A 20,969-nucleotide genomic window follows, 5' to 3' on the forward strand; every position below is an offset into this window, starting at 1 on the left:
CTGCAGTGAGTAACCCTTGTGCTATCTTAGATGACCCCACCCTTACATTGACGTGTTTTCCCTATCATGACAAAGGTGGATAAATGTGGAAAGATTTCATGTATTCCATGGACACCAGTGAAGATCACAAATCATTGAAGAACAAAGGTTCAGCGCACTATCTAGTGGGTCTAGATGACCCAACTCCCAATGGTAAAGTGCCTAGGATAGCACACATGTCTGGTTTTCAGTTCCAACTTATCAGGTCATCTGCTTTATCAGCTTCTTGGTTCTCCACGGTTTTTGTCCTGTTTAGGTTTATTTTTAAATGTTTATGTTTCTGCCACCAAGCCCAGTTTCCTGCACTTTTGCTCTTGCATCTCCATTTCCTGACAGCTGCACCCAATGTGACTCTTGTTCTAGATTTGGATTCACTGCTAAATTCTTTTTTTTATCTTATCCTTCGAACACAGGTTTTTGTTGTTATTGGAAAGATTTTAATACAAAAATATTGTAAAACTGAATGATACATAATTTAAAGGGGGCACTTCAAAGCATAGAATATTATCTTATACAGATACATTTAGTGTCAGACTCTTTAACTCGCCATAAATACTCTTCATTTATTTTGAAATTTCCCTGGTGTTTTATTTTGAATTTAGTACCCAACTTCCTGTCCCTGAACAATCTGCTCTATCTTGAATTGGTGCTCCATAGACCTCTGGCAAATCTAAAAAGTATCTCCTTGACTAATATATAGCGTTTTTCTAAAATATGAACCATATACAAATCAGTGGATGGTGAATAGTCAGACCAGGACTCTCAGATTTAAGTTGCTTCAGTGTCACGTCGTCTCTTCAGTTCCGCGGGACAGCAGCTTTTCTCGCTGTCCTCGGCTGTCCCTAACTGTCTCTGGTGGGTCTGAATCCGAGTGGAGCCGCAAAGACAGAAGCAGCAGCTCAGAACCCCGTATTACAAAACATGGGTTCAATAGAATACTGGGGGGCTTTGTAGTCACATTTTTTTATTGTAACAGAAATGTATTAATGTTAATACAAAAAAAAAAAAACAGTGGACACTTGGTGCTCAAACACCCCATAGGGCCCTGTGAGTGTAAGTATCTGTTCAGGATTGTTTGATTTTTGCCATACTTTCCAAGCCTCTGTAATGAATCATGTAAATACAATATGCTTCATCAATTCTTCATCTTGAACTATGTTTCAACTCTAAGATTTTCACCTACATATTCTGTTCCATATATATTGGTGTGATCACTAAATATTCTCCTTTCTTGTGCTTTGCTGCATTTTCTTAGTTTCTAAATCAGTTTAAAGATAAAAATAAATGAGATGAAAATCTTGTTTTTGTGTTTTTATCATGCTCTTGTGGCATTTTTCTAATGATGGAGGACAAAAATGAAGCCTAAAATTGCATTTCTGAGTATTTCTTTGTTCAAATCTCAGTGAATCAGGAGCAGAATAAAAAAAAAAGGCTTTTGTGAAGCTTGTAACGTAAAAGCTACATTCAGCAAGCTACAAGCTCCCTTCTCTGCTCTTTTCCAATCCATTCACACTTGTAGACAAAGAGATCCATGTACATCTTTATTTTCCTCATCTCAGCTGTCTTCTGGCTCAAAACTGTACAGCTGGATAGCTCCAATGTTACTCGCCGCTTTTGTTGCAATGGTGGGTTGGGGGTGTGAAAGGCTGTACAATATAGGAAGAGGATAAAAACACGTGTGATGAGAAGTGGGTCGAGCATACTCCACGGGTCATGCTCACAACTTAGAGATTAATTTCAAGTGAACTACTGCTGCTCTGCAGAAACTACTTCCTAGAAAACAACACAGTTTGTTTGTTTTTTGGCAAAAATGAATTATCATAATCAAAAGACCACTGGGAATGCTTTTACAATAGATCAAAAGATGATCAGAGTGGGACTTTAAGCAAGATTTAGGAGGTGAGGCTGAAAGCTTGGGCCACATCCAGGGCAGCATATAATTAAAAGACGAGGTGCAGACTAACGTAATTACTCCTGATATTTCAGATACTAACATTAGTTGCACAATTGCAGTGTGCAATGAATAACAAATGCATTAACTATATATATTTTTTATTTGTGACATACATTAGATCAGTTTGTGCTTATCTGCTGTCACTGCTGTATTGATTGACTTAGGTAGTAATTTCGGCCTTTGACATACATTCGAGTTTTTCTCATCCCATGTTTGTCTTATTACAGATGTTACAGTGTTTTTTCTTTCTTTCTTTCTTTCTTTTTTTGGGGGTTATTATCTCTTTTCTGTCCTCTCAGATCTCAACCGGTCACAGCAGATGGTCGCCCTTACTGAGCCATGTTCTGCTGGAGGTTTCTTCTTAATCTTCCGTCTGAAGGGCGTTTTTCTTCTTCATTGTAACCTTTTACTTGCACAGTATGGGGATGGCATTGAAAACCCTTCAATGTAATCTGCTGGTCACTCATGCTGCTCATTTATATTCATATTACATTTATGTTCAAAACAATAGAACTAAAAGCTCTGTGTGATTTTTTTTTTTTTTTGTTGCTTTTTATGTAGCTGTTCATGACAACTTCAGTTGTGAACTAACATTTTATAAATAAAGTGAATAGAACTGAACAATGCTGTTTATTTCCTCTGAGTGTGTTTGTGTTATTCAGTTAATTTATTTTTTCTCATTGTTTTATCATGAAAATTCCTGGCCCCTTTGCTTAAGGATTCGCTTCCTGTTTGTCCACACCTGGCTTCCTGAGTATCACACCTGTATATCAGTTTTGTGTTAGTTTTTGGTTGATATTCATTCATTTTATCAGTATTTCACATCTAACTTCATCCACTGTCCTACATTTAGGTCTTTCTTCCACAACACCTAGTGACACTCAGTTTGTCAAAACTGAGATGTCTGCATGGCACTCCGGGACTTCTGAACTATAAATGACTGTCCCATCTCTGGAAAGCAATATTTGCCACATAACATCTGAGAAATGCATGCTGCAATGCAGTGTGCTCCAGCCTCTTCTACACCGAACCAAAGTTTCACACATCAACAACATCATGTACAGCAGTTTCACTCACTCCCTAATTGGAAACTGCACCTAATCTGTTCAAGGAAGCTTAAAAATAAAATGCAAACATATTAATGCTGTAGAGATGGCAGTGTGAGCTGGTAGCCTCAGGCAATTCTGCATGCCAGTGATAAAAAGTAATAAATTACAATTCAAAAGCAGAGCTCACCGTGTGATAAAGGTGGCTGAGAATGGGAGGATCCAGCTGTTTTCCACTTGCAGTAATTTCTGTTCTATGTCTTTCATAGGACCGTCATTTTAGGGAGAAAAAAAAGCTAGTCACCCTCTGCAGATAAAGATTACCTTCAGCTGAATGGGCATCATTGTTTCCCAACACAATATGCTTTCAGATATCCTTTGTGCTCTCCGCTCTGTTCTGCTTACTACACCTTCCTGTAACAACAAGGTAACCTGGGGCTTTTGTTGACTTCCTCACCATCTTCTACCTAACATCCTGACCTTCTTCCTATATTTTCTGGAGTTATTGTGTCCTAAATGTATAGGTACCTTGGTAACAACAGCAAAAGCAAAAAACAAGAGTTGCCTCAAGGGAGAAAAAAAATCTATTCATAATGTAAATAACTGTTAATCCTCTCCACAGTGGTGCCAGACGCTGTGATTTGTCACTGTCAGATGATCACACGGAGCCCCATCATGCCATCTAATCCAGAATGGTCTAGCTTTAAGACATGTGATACACTTTAACAGTCAGCAAGGCTGCACTGGATCATTTGTCTCTTGGTGCTCGCTGAGGAGGGACTCCGGCAGTCAGAGCCGCTGCCTCTCTCTGGAAGGATGCGGACGCAGAGAGGAGACATTCCTGCGCACATCATTAAGGAGCACTGCGCGCGAGCCTAAACATGCGAGCGGAGGAAACCAATTGATCCGAGGAGAAGGGGGCTGCTCCTAAAGGTGAAGATTTGGGGGGATTAAAAAAAAAAAACAAAGGTCCCTGGACTGTTGCTTTCAAAGTGAGGAGCGGCGGAGGCAGAGGGAGCGGACTTTCCCCTCTAATTTAGCCAAATTCTGTCACTAGTGGATGGGATCAACATGAGCAGATTTCTGGATGGATTTATGACATTCTGTTGAGTTATTTGTCCAGTTTGTTGGCGTGTTCAGGTAGGAGCATCTACTTTTTGCAAAAAGAAAACAAAAAAGTCCTAATAAGAGAGTTTAGTCTATGAAAGACAGAATCAAGAAAAAAACACAATTTGGGTTTCTTTTGTATTTGTTTGATAGTTTTCTTGTCTGTGGCAACAAAAAGTTGCAAGCTTATTTGCATGTTTCTCAGTAAAGATTATTTAAAGTGCAGTGAACACTATAAACCAGTAAATTGGGCCAAGATGCTAATTTTAATGTAATATTTTATACCTTTAGGTCCAGGAGAAATGTATATAAAAAGACAGTTTATCGTCATGAAACAGAACCAGAGTTAAACCATGTTTTTTTCTGGTTGTTCTCCCTTTTCTCTTAGACTAGTATCAAGTCTTAGAGTCTACATTTCCTTCTTTCCTGACTAAACATGGTGAAAAACATTAGAATATTTTTTTTATTTCTGTTACCTTCATGTTTCTGTCATATTATTCTGACAGATTGGAAAAAGGCTTGGCAGCCTGCAAAATTTTAGTTTATTTCTATATTTATTTCTTAAGTTTTGTTTTGAGGCAGGAGCACAGCTCTGGAGTTGAAGTGAATCAGCCTGTCATGGGAAATCTCTGCTGCATGGAAGAAACCCCCAGGGACTGCTCCCCCTTCACAGCGCTGTGTCTCAGGGACAAGTCAGGGCAAACCAGAAAGACGTACTGACGACTTCTAGGGTCATGACTAAAGAAAGACACCAAAGGGCTCTCGTTCAAATGAATTTATATGTGTACATGATTTCTGGGATGCAGAAAGGATTTCGTTGAGGATGTCTTGGAAATAAGATGGCTTGTAGGTTGATTGGAGCTCTGCTGGTCCTTGGCAGATGTGTCCTGTCATGTCCTGGCTGCTCTGTGTGTGCCTCTGGGTCAGTCTGACTGCCATCCAGGTGTGTCAGACCACTTTCTACGACACCATCCACCATTATCCTGGGACCAGGCCGGGCCGAACCACCATTCACACCATCGGTGAGATCTTCTGTGGTTACACCTATTTTCCAGCTTTCATAAAATTCCATAACTTAAAGAAACTTTTTTTTATTTGTAGGTTTGGTTTAGTTACAGGGTCAAAGGAGTTCATTATCATCCTTTACTATGTGATAAAGTCATGCGTTTATGCTAACTCTAGAAGTCAACAAACAAATCTATTAGCAAGCACATTTTGTTAAGGCAGTGTTCATTAGGATTTGCAACACAAAGCGTTGACAATTTCTGTTCGTAAGATCACACACAGATAGGCAATGGATGCATCCGTGCTTTCATTCTTGAGCTATCACAGTTGATATTCATGCAAGACTGCGCTCCTTCAATTTGATCTGTGCGACTGTGTTCCCTGTGAAATTGCAATGAATAGAATATGACTGGGGCAATACGGGCAAACTTTTGTTGTTCGTCAGGCAGATGTGAGCTCTGCTTATGGTAAATAGTTATGATCTCAGAATTCAATGCAGGAGAGGAAGCTGAACGCCGCCAGAACTTCAAAGGGAGGAGTGAGGCTGCGTGTGCGCTCAGGTCCTTCTTGTCTGTTATTTTGCACCTCAAGCACACAGCCAGGGGTCCCTTCAATACTCTCAGTTTGCAGCATAATGAAATGAATGTGTTGGAACAAGAAGTCTTCCCATGAGTCAGAAGACTTCCTGTTCCATAACCATCAATTCATTACACATGTTGATAAACATATTGAAAATGTGGAGGGGTAAAAAGGCAACAGAAAAGAAGAAAAAGGCACTTGCAAATAGGTGTTCTCCTCAAAAGTGGTTTCCTGTCAACAAACGTGAATGGAATTAATATTTCTGATGTGCATTCAGGTGCCACTTTGGAAAAAAAAATCAGTTTCAAGGCAAACAATCTGAATCCCAGAGGACCCTCTGGTCCTAAAAGTATAAAAGCACTGTCATTCCATTTACCACAGTCCTCCCTTTGGATGAATGAAATGCCTGTCTTATGAGAGGAGGATGGGATGCCTGTCTGGATTGATTCTGACACTAGGACATTTGCTGTGTGCGGTGTGCTGTGTGCCTGGTGGATTGTTCGGGGGATTGGGGTTGACGGTTCATGAATTGGAGGCAAGAAGGCAGTTGGTTGCAGACCATTGGGCAAATCATGAAAGGCAGCAGAATGCCACATGTTCAAGGTGACTGGGATTACCTAAAGAAATCAGGATTGCAGAGGCCGAGACATCAGCCGTGCCCTTGCCAATTGAAATTTGGATCCATGGGGAGTTGCTGTCTTTTTTTGGAAACAGCTGAATTGTGACTTGATGGATGGAGTCTCTCATAAACTAAAGGAGCTTGTGCAAAAGCTTTCAGTTTTGGTTCAAAAAAGATATCTGATGTCCAGAGGGTTGCTGATTTATCAAAAGTTTTGCGTCGGACTTGAGTGAGATTGTCACTAATTGCCAGTTTTGACATATTACGAGCACCTGTTCAAGCCCAGCACGGACACATTGGCAGCTTTATTGCAAAGAAATAGTGTCAAGAAGTCCATTAGCTGGATGACCCCAGAGTAAGTGCTTGTGTATGCTCAGTGATGTGGATAAGGTGCCCTGCTTTTCACCCTCCAGCCTTGCTCACAGATTGCTGCCTGCCATTCTCTCGCTGGGGCTCCGGGCTGTTCTCTTCCTTCCTGGTACAAGCAGTCTTGCTCTATGGTATGATTCATAAGGTGCTGTATTTATTTGGTGCAAAGAGCGTGAACAGAGCTCAAAAGAGAACAGATTGTGTCTTCTGCGTCGCAAAGTGTCTGGTGGAGATGCTGCATTTTGAGGTCGTTGAATTCTCGACCCCAGACATGTCCAAAGGAAACCACAGACAGGCAATTTTCCGTGTCTGAAAACATTGACTGGAATGCAGAAATAACCTCTTTCATGCTGTGATTTGTAGATTTTAACTCAGCCACTGGAAATGTAAGAGAATTCCATGGAAATATGTCAAATAACACATGGAGAAGCCCTCTAGATTTTGTAGAAAATGCTGCAAAGCTAAAAATACGCTAAAAGAGCAGATATTTGAACAGGGCTCTTTTTCTCTTGAGGAAGAAACGGCTTTATTGGGGATGCAGTGCAACGTGTGGAGGTGTTTGCAGAAAGCACAACAAACAATAGAGGCTGCCAGAGGTGGCCTTGCTCCTTCCTGAACTCCCTCCCACCAACATTTGGCTATGTGAGGTCAAACTGTTCATAACTGAAAGGTCACTGCTTATCAGCTCAGTGCAGATAATCTCCAACCTAGTGGCTGCATTAAAGCATGTTGCTTTGCGTGAAAATGCTAAATAAAAATGAGAAGCAGCACCAGATTCTTAAGAATCTTTTTTTTATTCCCACATCTCCATCATCGCTTTGCTCTGATGCAACCTTGATAGCTTTCTGCTACGAGCACAGACGTAGCAGAAAGTCATCCATTCTTTCTCGCCAGATTCAGAGCCTCATATATGTCAGTAAATAATTGTAAGTTGTTGAAACCAAAGCAAAAGATCCAAAGCCACGAAGAAAACCTGAGCTGCAGCCTTTTCAAACAGCCAAATATTTTCTGGGGTTCAAATATTTTCTTGGACTCCTTTTTTCCCCTTTCCCAACAGAGGCAAGTGATTTACTCTGAGGACAAAAGGGATCACTGTCCCGTCCCAAAGGGATGAGCGTTAAGATGCCTTCTTGCAAGTTTGCCATGTATGTTAAGTTCACACTCCAATCATCTTTTGATCTATTGTAAAAAGCGTTCCTAGTGCTTTTTGATTATGCAGTTTTTAGCCAAAATGGAAAAAAAAAACTTGTAAATTCAAGGACGTAGTTTCTACTGAGCAGCGGTAATTCAGGGCAGGGCTGTTGGCGCAGAGTAAGCCTACCCCCACTTCCTATCATCAATCTGTTTATGTGCTCTCCCGCTAGGTTACATCCCCTCACACCCCCAACCTAACTGTACCCGTGCAATAAAAATGGTCAGCAAGATTGGAGCGTATCAACTGTACCGTTGGATGAATCGGAATGGATCAGAGAAGAGAGCTTGTGGCCTGCTGATTGTAGCTTCTGTCACATCTGTAGGATTTTTTGAACTATAATTTTTTTTCATTTGCTCCTGATTTTCGTTTGCAGGGTGAAAGGACAAAAACAGAAGAGAGGGCACAAGAGGGACAATCTCTGCAAAAACAAATCCTCCCAACAAATCTTCACCTTTAGCAAACCTGCATTCAAATTCTATTTGAATATTAAACAACACCTTTGTTTAATTTTCCCATGACTGCTAAAACTTAAATGCGTGCTCATTTTCTTCCCCCAACTAAAGAGGAACTAAAGCTGAACCAAATACGAGAAATACATTTTCAACTGTCACAAACAAAGGTTGCAGCCTCTGTACTCTGTTTTAGACAGTGACAATTTAATAGTCTTATATAATGCATCCTGGAGGCACATTATTTTGACAGACATCTTTTTTCCTCCCCTCCCCTAGACCTCCTCACCACTGCGCTCTCACTTGTATCATCGGTCTTCCCCTGCAACACCAATGGGGGCTGACGTTCAGTCTCTGCCCGTGGCCTTTGCACAGCTGGAGTCAGTTAACCCACTTTATCCTGATGTTTTAACAAATTTAACCAAATCTGCCGTCAGCCTCAGCCGCTCTGTAAAATACCAGAGACGGCTTCCATAAGCTTAAAAAAAAAGTCTTCCTGACTTAAAAGGCAAAGCCTGTTCAGCTGTGTATCACATTTTAGCAGCGATAAATTATTAATGTACTTTCCCAGCTTAGCCCCAAATAAAAAACATATTCTTAAGTTAATGAATCGAAAGACAATCAGTGGCTTATTTATTACTGTATGCCGGCAGCTACAAACAGGTTTATATATTCTGGTATTTCCCGATTATTCCCCATTTCAGTCCATGAATTATTCATAAAAGTGTGCTCCCCTAAGCTGGTGAATATTTGTTTAAACAGCATGTTTAATTGAAGTCTTTCAGCCAATTCTGTGCGGGGGTTATGGGTTGTGGTCACAACGCTTATGTGTGAAATGAATTTTTGTGGCCCACAGCGTAATTAATTAGCCAGCTTTCGCTCTGTCAAACTGCACCAGCTGTTTCTTACTCCAGCCAGAATCCCAATGTTTTAATAAAAGGAGTGTTAACACCATAGCAGTTCATGATCTTATCAGCTCGGAAAAGGCTGCATTACTGCGGGCCAGAGTACTAAAATTCACTTTATTGATTCTAATCCTACGAGTACCAGGTTGTGTAACTAAGATAATTTTTTTTTGAGAGGACTAAAAAATTATTATTTTTTTACATCATAAAAACAAAACTACTTGTACTGTTAAGCTTTCTTCACTACTAATCATTATCCAACACGACAGCTGCTTGAGGAATATTTTGATTTTTGGACAACCAATGATCCATGGATTCCCACTGTCAGACTACAACAATTGTTCTGTAGTTTGTGTGTCTGTGTAAAACTATGGGATTTTGCAATGCAATGCCAAAAATAAACAACACTGTCCCTGGTAAATAGTTAGAATTAAAATTTGTTTCAACAAATTTGATGGTTCCAGGTGTCAAACAGGCTCTGCATTGTTCTGTAAAACAGGGTACTCTCATTTGTCTTGGACTTGTGGTAGTTGGCTAGCACAGTTAGTTGTGCACCAGAAGAACAAGTCTGAAGGTGCATCATCTACAGAAAAGAGACTGAAACTGAAGGCATACACATAAATTCCACCTTTGTTTTTAGAAAATCTTAAAGACCCACTCTGATAAAAATGGTGTTTTTCGTGTTTTTAACATGTTCTTCTAGCATTTTTCTCCTGATGGAGGACAAATATGAAGAGAATTAAGCTCGAAATTGGATTTCTGAGTATTTCTTTTTTCAAATCAGGAGCAGGTAAAAAAATATAGTTCGAAAAAACTTGCAGTTGTGACGTAGTAGCTTCAATCGGCAGGCCACAGGCTCCCTGCTGCGCTCCGTTCTGATGCATCCAGTTGCAGACAAATAGATCCATGGATGTCTTCGTATTCCTCTTCTGAGCTGGTGTCTGCTGAAAAGCTCCAATATTGCTCACCATTTTTTCTGCACCGTAATGTGAGGATGGGGCTGTGAGGGGCTGTAAGCTAGCGAGAGAGTGTGAACAAGAGATGATGGGAAATGAGTGTAAGCTGACTCCATGCAAATGGTCCCACCCACAACTCAGACGTGAATTTTATAATGATCTGTCGCCACTCTTATGAAACTATGTAATAGAAAACAACACAGATTTATTAATTTTGTCCTAAAAACAGCATAATTGCTTTTACAAGTAATGGGAATGCTTTTACAATGATCAAAAGATGAACGGAGTGCGACTTTAAGGTGTTTGTCTGAGCAGTATTTACTCTTTCTGTGCTATCTGTAGCATCTACTGCCATCTGCACAAGCTTAATTATATGCTCTTCTCTATGAAAAAAAAGCTTTTTGTTTTTGTTTTGCATGACGGTGGAGAAGGTACTTCTAATTCTCTGGAGCCTGTAATTGTAGTTTGGTATCTTTTTATCCCAGTTTCTGTCCTGTTTCATTTAACCTGTTTTTTCACATAGAATGACACACTCTTTTTAGTATTTTTTCTAACTTATTAAAGAAATAAAGTCCCTAAATGTATAAAGTGATAAAAAAGTGAAGAATGTATTGAATATTGAGTTTTAGATAAAAATAAGTTTTTCTTAGTTGTTGCATCCGTTTATGTATATTTGAATTAGTTTATGCTTAGTTTCAGCACGCAGCAAAATAATTCCAAGAAAAAAAACAAGTTTTCTTTATTATAACACAGTAAAATAAGAAAAAAACATAAACATGGCATTTATAAAAATTATGTTGATTCGATGAAGTGCATGTCACAGATATACCATCAACATTTCACCATCCAAAACGCAAGTTCTCTATATATGTTTACTAAAACATCATTTACAGAAGTTAGCCTTCCAACTCCTGCAAATCTATATTAGAATATAAAAAATTATTTGAAAGTGCAAATCTATTGTGCTGAAAGCAGAAACTTGTTTATTTTTCATGAAAATGAACACAATCTTAAATATTTTCCCTGTCTCCCTGGCCTGAGGAGATAAATCACTTATTAAAATAATATTAATATTTAGTTGATTTTTTTTTTTTGAAAATTTAATCTCTACATGAATTGATAATGACTTTAATTTGTACCTAGGTATCAATAAGAGCGTGTGTGCTTGTTTGTCTCTGTGTGGCCCTGCGATGAACTGTCGATCCAGAGTGCACCCAGCCTTAACCCAACTGCAGCTGGAAGAGGCTCCAGCATCCTTGTGACCCTAAAATATATCTAGGATGGATGGATGCATAAACTGATAAATCACCTTTACTAACTTGCTACAGTAAACAGCAAGATAGTTTGGGCTCCATTGCTTTAAACCTATTAAAGCTCATGTTTGAGAACAGGCTCGTGTCACATTGATTTGCAACACATCAGTAGGTAAATGGCTTGTGGATCTGAATGATGCAACCTACCAGCAAACTGTTTTTGCACAGGAAATAGTAATTTAAGAAAAATACATCATGGAAACCTAAAATTAGAACAGTCATGTCAGAGCTTTGTTCCTATGCACTGTACCCTCTGGCTCAGTGTTTCTCAAGGACATCATTAAGACTGTTTATTAAGCAGAAGAACATGTTTTTCTGAGGAAAAACATGGTTTCTTGATTGTTTTAAATCACATTGTGTCTGTCTGCAGGGTGCATGAAGCAGTGCATCCTCTCTCGGCCATCAAAGCAGTATTTTCTGACCTCAGCCTTGTTTGCGGTCTGCAGCAGCTTTCCTAAATATGCTCCTGTGACAGCTGACATAGCTCAGGAATAGTCAACATCAAACCCCGACGTCCCGATGAAAGCCTTTGCTTTATGGTAATCTATAAACAGTCTAAAACAAAGCTCAGCAATTACAAACATCGTTCTCTATGGTGTATGCAAGCAACAGACCAAATCATTGCCTCTGCTAATTTGAATGCTCCAGAAAGTTCTGCTCAGACGCCTTTTCTGCAGCAATAATCATATGTGACTGACAAAGAATTAGTGGCTTCTTAACAGGGTTTGTGGAAAACATCTGTTTTTTCATTCAAAATAAAATATAATGATGGCGTTTTAGCGTAATTAGCGTTGAGTCTTAACATCAGTGAACTGTGCCATCAGCATTGCATCAGGAAGATGGGGATATGTTGAATGGAGTGGAAGCAAAGGTTACAATATGAAGAAGCCTGCCTCGGTACTGATAATATTATTAATTCCGTTATGGAAATATTATGGAAATAAATTGATAGTGGGAGTGGGAATTACAGGGCAAGTTGAAGAAGGATCTCATTCTGGAATGTTTTTGCATTTTCATTTCTTATGTCAAGAGTGGGTTTAAAGGTCCGGCTGAGCAGCTGTGAGAGTGAAAAGTTTGAAAGAAAGGCCTGTTAAGCACTCAGAAACTTTGATTGTCTTTGGAGGGGTTGCTTCTGAAGCATCTGCATTCTGGACCAAAGTTTATCTGGTAAGTGGCAGATCTAGAAGAACAACTGGAGGGCAATGAAGAGGAGCAGCAAGCAGCTTTATTGATGAAGAGGGACATGGTGACAGACAGGAGGAGGAGAAGCAGGAGAGGCTGAATCAGTAAAGAGATCCACAGTGACAAAGCGAGAAGACGGAGACCCCCCATTTGGGAGTTTGTGTGCATGTTTTTTTTTTTTGTTTTTTTTTTAAGAATTAGGCAATGCAAAGAAAAATAATAGGTAAAGCGTTTTTGTAGTTGTGATAGGCTGCTGGTTTGTTTGTGCTCAAATTTGGCTTTTTCTCAGCGGTTGACTGGTCTTCTTAACAGAAAAGAACCCACCTATTGTGTTCTGCCTAATAGATTCTGCAGTTTGTTTTCTCTGTATGTGTCGTAAAGTATACACTTCTCAGGACTTTCAAAATTAACCCTTTAGTGACACCTAAACAATGACGTACCGTAACTCTCGACTGTTTACGCCAGGGATCTGCAACCTTAAAATATAATATACATATGTATGTAAAATAAATATATACATAAAATGGTTTTTTTGCATAAATAAAACAACATAAATGTTTTTCTCTTTAAACATAAAGAGAAAATCGTTTTTTTAAATATGAAGTCGTTTAAGCTTGGGGCTATGAGTGGCTGTAAGCTAGCGGGAGGGAGAGTAAACAAAGGGATATCAGTGAGTGCTTTTGGACCGTGGGAGGAAGCCGGACATATTTCAGATATTTTTCTGTTACACTGATGTCACCATGGGTTCGTTAGGGTTAAGAAAAAAAACACTCACAGAAATTGTTTTTCTTGTTTAAAGGGTCTATATCACAAAAAGTCAACTTTTTTAGCCTTAGAGTGTAGTATGATGTTTAATCCTTACTAAAACATTAGTAATTCCTCTAAAACCATGCGCTCTGAGCACCAGCCCCTCCCAATCCACTATAATGAGTGGGTTATTACATTGTGACCCAGACCAGTGAGAACAGCCTCTTCCAGGAAGAGTCTGCGCTGCCATAACAGTCATGTGGCACTGAAATTGGCGGCACCCACAAGGAGCGAAAGGCGGTGCCTCATAGATCGAGTTATTTCACTTTCAGAAAGGAGATTGAGCTGCGAAAATAACAAATATTTCATAAAATATTGTTCTCTATTGGGCTAATATTATCATATATAAAGATTTAGCTTACTCTGAAAGGCTTAAGACACAGGCCCTTCAAAGGGATTTTCTCATGTTCAAAGAATTTAACAAACTGCAGGTTAACCATTAACCCTTGTGCTATCTTAGATGACCCCACCCTTGCATTGACGTGTTCTCCCTACCATGACAAAGGTGGATAAAGGTGGAAAGATTTCATGTAATCCATGGACACCAGCGAAGATCACAAATCATTGAAGAAAAAAAGGTTCAGCGCACTGTCTAGTGGGTCTAGATGACCCAACTCCCAACATTAAAGTGCCTAGGATAGCACAAGGGTTAAATAAACTAATTTGAAGACTACACAAAAAACGTTCATACTAGCAGGAGAAAGAACACGCTATGACCCTAGTTTTCCAAATAATATCCAAATTGTACAGAAACGATTTAAGGACTTAAGATTGTCTTGAGGGCTTTAAAACAGTAACTTTTTTAAAGATTCTTATTTTTAGATTTTGTTTTATTGTATGACAATGTTTCTGTTTTCTTTTAGTGTTTGCCACAACTTTTCAATTACTGTGGGAAATATCACCATTTAGTAAAATTAATTTATTATAATTTATATTGGGGTAAATATGGGAGGCTATCTTCTTACATTGTGCATGCTTAGTGAAAGAATAGACATGAGTGTATGCTTGAATAATATTTTCATACGTCATTGCTTTTGTCTATTTTAAATCCTTGACAGGAGTGTAAAATTTATTATCATTACTTAGAACCTATTAAACTGAAAAGAAGCATCTCAACTTGTTAATTGGTTCCACGGGGGAGGGATGTGGGAGAAAGAAGTGGAGTAATTAATATTGGGTTTATCAGGCTCTGTGGTAGATTTCAGGTGGGTTTTTTTTTCTTCATCCTTCGTGTGCCACAAGTCTTTTGGTATATTTACACTACAGATCCAATTACCTTTGATGCAGGGACTGCAGGGTGCATCAGGGAAAATACAAGAGGGGGGAAAGTGTCAATATGATATTTGGACCAAAAACAGGTTACAGAATATAAAATATACAGGTGGTGCATCATGAGGAGAAATAATAAAAATTGTAATTAAAAACACTGCAACACCTGTATCTCTCAGTTAATGCACAGGAACGTGCAGAGCTGGTTTGAAAATACGCCAAATTACTACCCAGGGCTTTCTTGTTTTCACTTGATGCGATCAAAATGTTGATCGTGTGACACAATCTTCTCTGGAGTGTCATGTTGAATAAGATATCCACCGTGATTTTCCCCTCATCGCCAGTCTTGCATAATAATGGCTGCTGCCTCTTCAGACTACATGTCATACATCCTGAAAGGTCATTAAGCCTTTGCATTATGCATATTACACACTTTACATGTGACAGCCGCATTTGTACTCTGCATAGATCGTCTGTTTGGCAGCGAGAGGGCCGGGAGTCACATCAGAGGAGGACCCTGGCTCTCTAAAGGCTCTGTGACTTTGCTCTCCCTCTGACTTCTTTTCTTTCCTCTCGCTGTATCTCTTTTATCAGAGCAGGCGATCTGAAAATACGAAATACCAGTTCTGGACATTTGCCAGCTGGGGAAAAGGGCTAGATGGAAGGACAGGAGCAGCCTGACATTTAAAAACGAATAGCGTCACACTGACAGGAGACCCCCCCCCCCAGTTTTCTTTCCCAGAAAACTCTGCTTTAAATGTGAACAAGAGGAGAACAATGTCCGCACAGGGCTGTTGTTTATATATGTTTAAAGATATGAAAGCAGAGGCACTGTCTGCGCTCAGCTGTGATGCTCAACAAGCCACACACATCCAACTAAACTAAATAACTGCAGGCCTTTTTCCTGGATGAGTTCCTCTTGTAGAGGAGAGTCAAAATGGCATTTAATGTCCTTGATGTGCTTAAAGTGTCGTGTGCCTGTGTTGCATGTGACAGCATGAGGCGATGTGCTTTGAGGCTCCCATGCAAATGAAAAACTCCTCATCGGTCCCGCTACTTGCAGAATTCTCTGTTCCATGCAGTTTTCATACATCTTAAAACAACAGCAGCTCCACTCTGTGAGTCGTCCTTTTTGCATTTCAATAACATCTTTGGCCCACTGCACAGGACCGTTCTCCTTTTTGTGTGACACCCTGTCAAACCAGCAGCTATTTCTCATGAATTTCTGCACTTTTATGTGTCATGGGCTCGACTTTTTCAGACTACCAAATTGGTAGTTTTCTATCCCAGTAAATTGTTCTGAGTTCTCTTTCTGCTATCCATACGGACACACGAGTAAAACCTACGTTTTGTAAAAAAAAAGGAAAGTGATCCAAGTGTAAACATCTTTGATTCTCCCTGCTTTTCAGAAGTTCTCATAATACAAAAAAGTTTTTTGGCGTGTTGAATTTTTTACAGACAAGCACCTCAAACACAGTTTGTCTCACAGTGTATTAGAAAACATGACTCACGCTTAGCCCTCTGTTTCTATCTGAAATACCAGCGCTGTGGAGACTTCTAATGGTTTTGGGGAAAAATGGGAGAAAAGCAAAAAAGTCCTTCACTTGAACAGCGTGCAGTCACATGTTTTGCACGTCTCGCCATCCTCCGTTCATGCATTCATTTGACATTCTCTCATCTCACACCCTTTTTCCCATCACCACCACAAATGCTTGGGTGGCTTCAAAGGGCATGCAGAGGGAAAGTGGCGACTCTTATGGGCCACCTTGGCTGCATTTTCCATTAAAAGGTGACAGACATGTGCTGTAATGCACAGCCTGCTGTGGCTTGGAGATCCAGATGCTCTCTCCTCCTCTGGTAAATGACTTCAGAGCCCCGATATACATTGTTGTGCTTCTGCTCAAATGCACACACATCAAGTGAAGTGTATTCAGTGAAAATAACATTTCTGAAAAGTATGAGGTGCTTGTCAGTGAGTGCACAGTTCCGAATCTTTGCCTTCATGAGATCATGATTATGGTGGTTGAGTGGAAGCTGGTTTCAGCCTGGAATCATTGTGGTTCTGCATCGTCTCCCAGGTGGCAGAAGTGAGAAAAGGTGGAGAAAAGGGTGAGAGTGTTGCCGGTGATGACGTTGTTCCAGGACATTGAGAACCCAGAGAATTTTCTGCCACGTTAATAATTCTCTGTGGAGCTGATCTGTGTGCTCTCAAACATTTTCCAAATCTGACAGGGACACTGGTTGACTGTAAACTCTTTACATAACAAAATTAAACATGTTTAGCTTTGCACTATATGACCTGGAGCTGCAACGTTCACCATCCAACCAAGGTATTACTGTTGCAGGTGCCCAGAAGCCCTACACTGCAGACCTACATTCCCTTTATTTTCAAAGGCTGGAGCTCCGCTTGATGTAGAAATCTAGCAGGACCTTTGTGGTCATCTTAATGCTCAGAGAGATTTTATTTTTCTTCTCATCCACATTGCAGACCCTGACCATGTGTTATTGCTGATTAGACAGAGACCTCGATTGCTGTATTTTGATGTGGTTCAAGAAATCTTGTGTGCAAAAGGGGTTTAGGAAAGGACTGAGCACATATTCAGGGAAAGGAAAGGGCAGAGCTCCTTTATAAATGTGCAGCCATTCTCCATCTCCAAGATGACTAGACCTTGTCATTCAATAATTTTTTTAAATATTTGGGAGTATAAAAATGGCACAGCTCCAGACACTGGTTGGTTCAATTTTTACTTCCTCACGCTCCTACTACCCCAGCATCAGTATTTCCATAGGTAGTCTGCTGTTTTGGATGATGCATCAGTAAGAAGGGACTTCACAGAAGTGACAGGTGATCAGATCAGGCAGAAGTACACCTTTGCATACTTTTAGGATGCTACTAGTATGTAGAGTTTTCTCCTCCAAGCATTTAAAGCATTGCCATAAAGTAGTTACCTGCAGGACTTGCAAGGACATTCTTTTTTTTTTTCCAAGATACTTATTAACATAATAGTCATGTGGCACTTCTGTGTGCGCATACATATTCATCACAAGATATAAACGCGAAGCTACAAGCTGTCAGTCACTGAAATACAGGGGAAAGAAACTGGTTATCTGCTAAATTGAGTCCCCAAGGCTTTTAATTTGAGTGTAACACTGAATAATCTTCCCCCTGTCCTCCCAGTTACATGGAGTGTTCATTAAATAGAAATACTGTATTTCACTTGGATTAATTAACCAATGATAGCCTTCGGACTCACTCTAAACAGCTGACTTTTTAATTTATTCATCTATATTTGTGTGTACACAGAGTTCAGCTCCTGAAACGGGAGGCAGCAAAGCGTTGCCATTCAGAGGCTGCATTTGCTTTCTGCGTCTCCGGAGACAGCCGCAAAGTCTGAGCTCATTATAGCAGACAGCGAGTCATTGCATACTTATTGTAGAGTGACATTTCTATTGAGACAGACTGACCACTTTCCTCTTTGCTGTGGCTGTTTCATCACATTTGAAGAACCATTTACAGGTCCCACATGAACCCTGTTCAAATTCATTAAGTGGGCAGAACAGCAGAGGCGCAGAAATCCAGAGCTGCCATCACGCACTCGTGTCATGCACGATTTGACAGCATTTGCCTTCATCTAGGCTTGCTGTCCATAACTCATCAGATTTCCATGCAGGGTAGCTGGCTCCCAGCATCTGCCTGTGTCTTCCCATTGACTGTGGCCCACCTTCCATCCATGCTCTGACACTTGACAGACAGCAGATGTGGTCAAATGTCGAAGCTTGAAGTACAAATTTGCGCTCTGATGAATTTTTTATGTAAATACTTGACTGAAGCAGATTATTTTTAGTTTAATGTAATGTTAAGTCTGGACGCAAACTTGATTCTGAATCTAGACCCAAAACTTTTTTCATATTTTTTTTTATTTCCATCCAAGGCATAATAGATACATATTATCTTATGGAAAACAAAACAACCTTCATGACTATTTTTTTTTTCTGTTTTCATTTAAATGTTTTTTGTGCCAAAACAGAGTAAGAGAGAAAATGCGAAACTGCTGCTTCATCTGAGAGGTTCATCAAAAAATCATGAGATGGCCCTTCTGCACTTTGTATAATGACACGCATCAATGTGAGTTCATTTCTGTTTGTGAAAGCGGCGATTGATGAAATAATCTCGACACTGTGCGGTTTAGACATTTGTACTTTAGCTTGTAATGGCTTCTTCCTGCTTCATACGTCGGAATATTTACAGCATGCAGAGACGAGATCAATGATCAATGCAGTGCACCTCAGTGCCATCAAGAGGGATTAAATTAAATGGTGGTTTATCACTCACTGTTACAGCTGGAAAAACTTGGATTATTTTTATAGCTCTGACCAAGGAAGAAGCTCTCTTAGATCATTCATCAAATGTTTCTATCAGTGATAGAATCTAAGGGTGTATTCAGACTGGAAAAGTCCTTTGGTCCAGATCGAGTCCTGAACCTTGCGTTTGGACTACATTCAGACTTCAGTCAAGCAGACATTCCAGTTTTAAATCAAGCTTTTGAACAAAGCCGTGCCACTAAAGATCTCTTCAGTCATTGACCAGGAATTCGGAGGGTGGGGCAAATCAAAGAGACAAATAATAATCAAAGTCCTGCACTTTGCAAACCTCAGGACAGTTCAGTTATTCAAACTTTATATTTCGCTGAGTCATTTTAAACGTCTGTATTACTGAGGGGACAACCACTTAGAAGGTATGCTAATAAGTGTTTACGACACATCAATTGTCGTGAAAACAGCATGAGAAGCATTGTGAATGTGATTCACGTTACAAGTTGTTTTATTGATCTTTCATTCATCCAACCACATTTCAATGATTGCCGTGTCTCATCATCGCTTCACCTTTCTTCACAGCTCTCTGTTAACATTGTAACTCTCAGCTACAGTCAGGATCATAAATATTTGGACAGAGAAGCATTTTTTCTAATTTATTTTCTGTAAATTACCACAGTGAATTTTAAATAAAACAGCTCAGATGCCATTGAAGTGCAGACTTTCAGCTTTTATTCCATGGGTTGGACAAAAAGATAAATGTGAAAAACTAAAGCATTTTTTAAACACAATCCCTTTATTTCATGGGCTCCTAAGTAATTGGACAATTGACTTCCATGCTATTGCATGGGCAGGTGTGGGCAATTCCCTTGTTATGTCATTATGAGTGAAGCAGATAAAAGGCCTGGAGTTGATTAGAGGACTCATGCTTGCATTTTGAATATTCTGCTGTGAACAGACAACATGCGGTCAAAGGAGCTCTCCATGCAGGTGAAAGGAACCATTATTAAGCTGAGAAAACAGAAAAAAAACATGCGAGAAATTGCTACAGTATTAGGAGTGGCCAAATCAACAGTGTGGTACATCCTGAGAAAGAAAGAAAGCCCTGGTGAACTCAGCAACGCACAAAAGACCTGGACGTCCAGGAAAGACAACAGTGGTGGATGATCGCAGAATCATTTCCATGGTGAAGAGGAACCTGTTCACAACAGCCAACCAAGTGAACAACACTCTCCAGGAGGTAGGCGTGTCAATATCCAAATCTACCATAAAAAGAAGACTGCATGAAAATAGATACAGTGGGTACACTGCAAGATGCAAGCCACTCATAAGCCTCAAGAATAGGAAGGCTAGATTGGACTTTGCTGAAAAGCATCTAAAAAAGCCAGCACAGTTCTGGAAAAACATTCTTTGGACAGATGAAACCAAAATTAACCTCTACCAGAATGATGGCAAGAGAAAAGTATGGAGAAGGCGTGGAGAAACTCATGATCCAAAGCACACTACATCATCAGTAAAACACTGTGGAGGCAGTGTGATGGTCTGGGCGTGCATGGCTGCTAGTGGCACTGGGACACTAGTGTTTATTGATGACGTGACACAGGACAGAAGCAACCCAATGAATTCTGAGCTGTTCAGAGACAGACTGTCTGTGCAGATCCAGGTGAATGCAGCCATACTGATTGGGCGGCGTTTCATAATACAGATGGACAACGACCCAAAACATACAGCCAAAGCAACTCAGGAGTTTATTAAAGCAAAGAAGTGGAAAATGTTTGAATGGCAAAGTCAGTCACCTGATCCTAACCCAATTGAGCATGCATTTCACTTGTTGAAGACTAAACTTCAGACAGAAAGGCCC

General features: G+C 40.0%; 1 protein-coding gene across 2 annotated transcripts in view; it reads left to right on the top strand.

Annotated features, from left to right (window-relative positions):
* Positions 1-3,833: 3,833 nt before the first annotated feature.
* Positions 3,834-20,969, top strand: part of LOC101166962 (chemokine-like protein TAFA-1) — a 32,897-nt gene continuing 15,761 nt past the window's right edge. Inside the window, exons 1-2 of one of the 2 annotated variants that reach the window (XM_011477444.4) lie at positions 3,834-3,972; positions 5,027-5,168. In XM_011477444.4, coding sequence (XP_011475746.1) covers positions 5,027-5,168 — 142 coding nt within the window. In that variant the 5' untranslated portion in view covers positions 3,834-3,972. Of the gene's footprint in view, positions 4,180-5,026; positions 5,169-20,969 lie in introns of both variants that reach the window. The other variant, XM_004070930.5, reaches the window with a different exon arrangement.

This window comes from Oryzias latipes, chromosome 7, assembly GCF_053564925.1.
Source record: "Oryzias latipes strain Hd-rR chromosome 7, Olatipes_Hd-rR_3.1".
NCBI classification, from domain to species: domain Eukaryota; kingdom Metazoa; phylum Chordata; class Actinopteri; order Beloniformes; family Adrianichthyidae; genus Oryzias; species Oryzias latipes.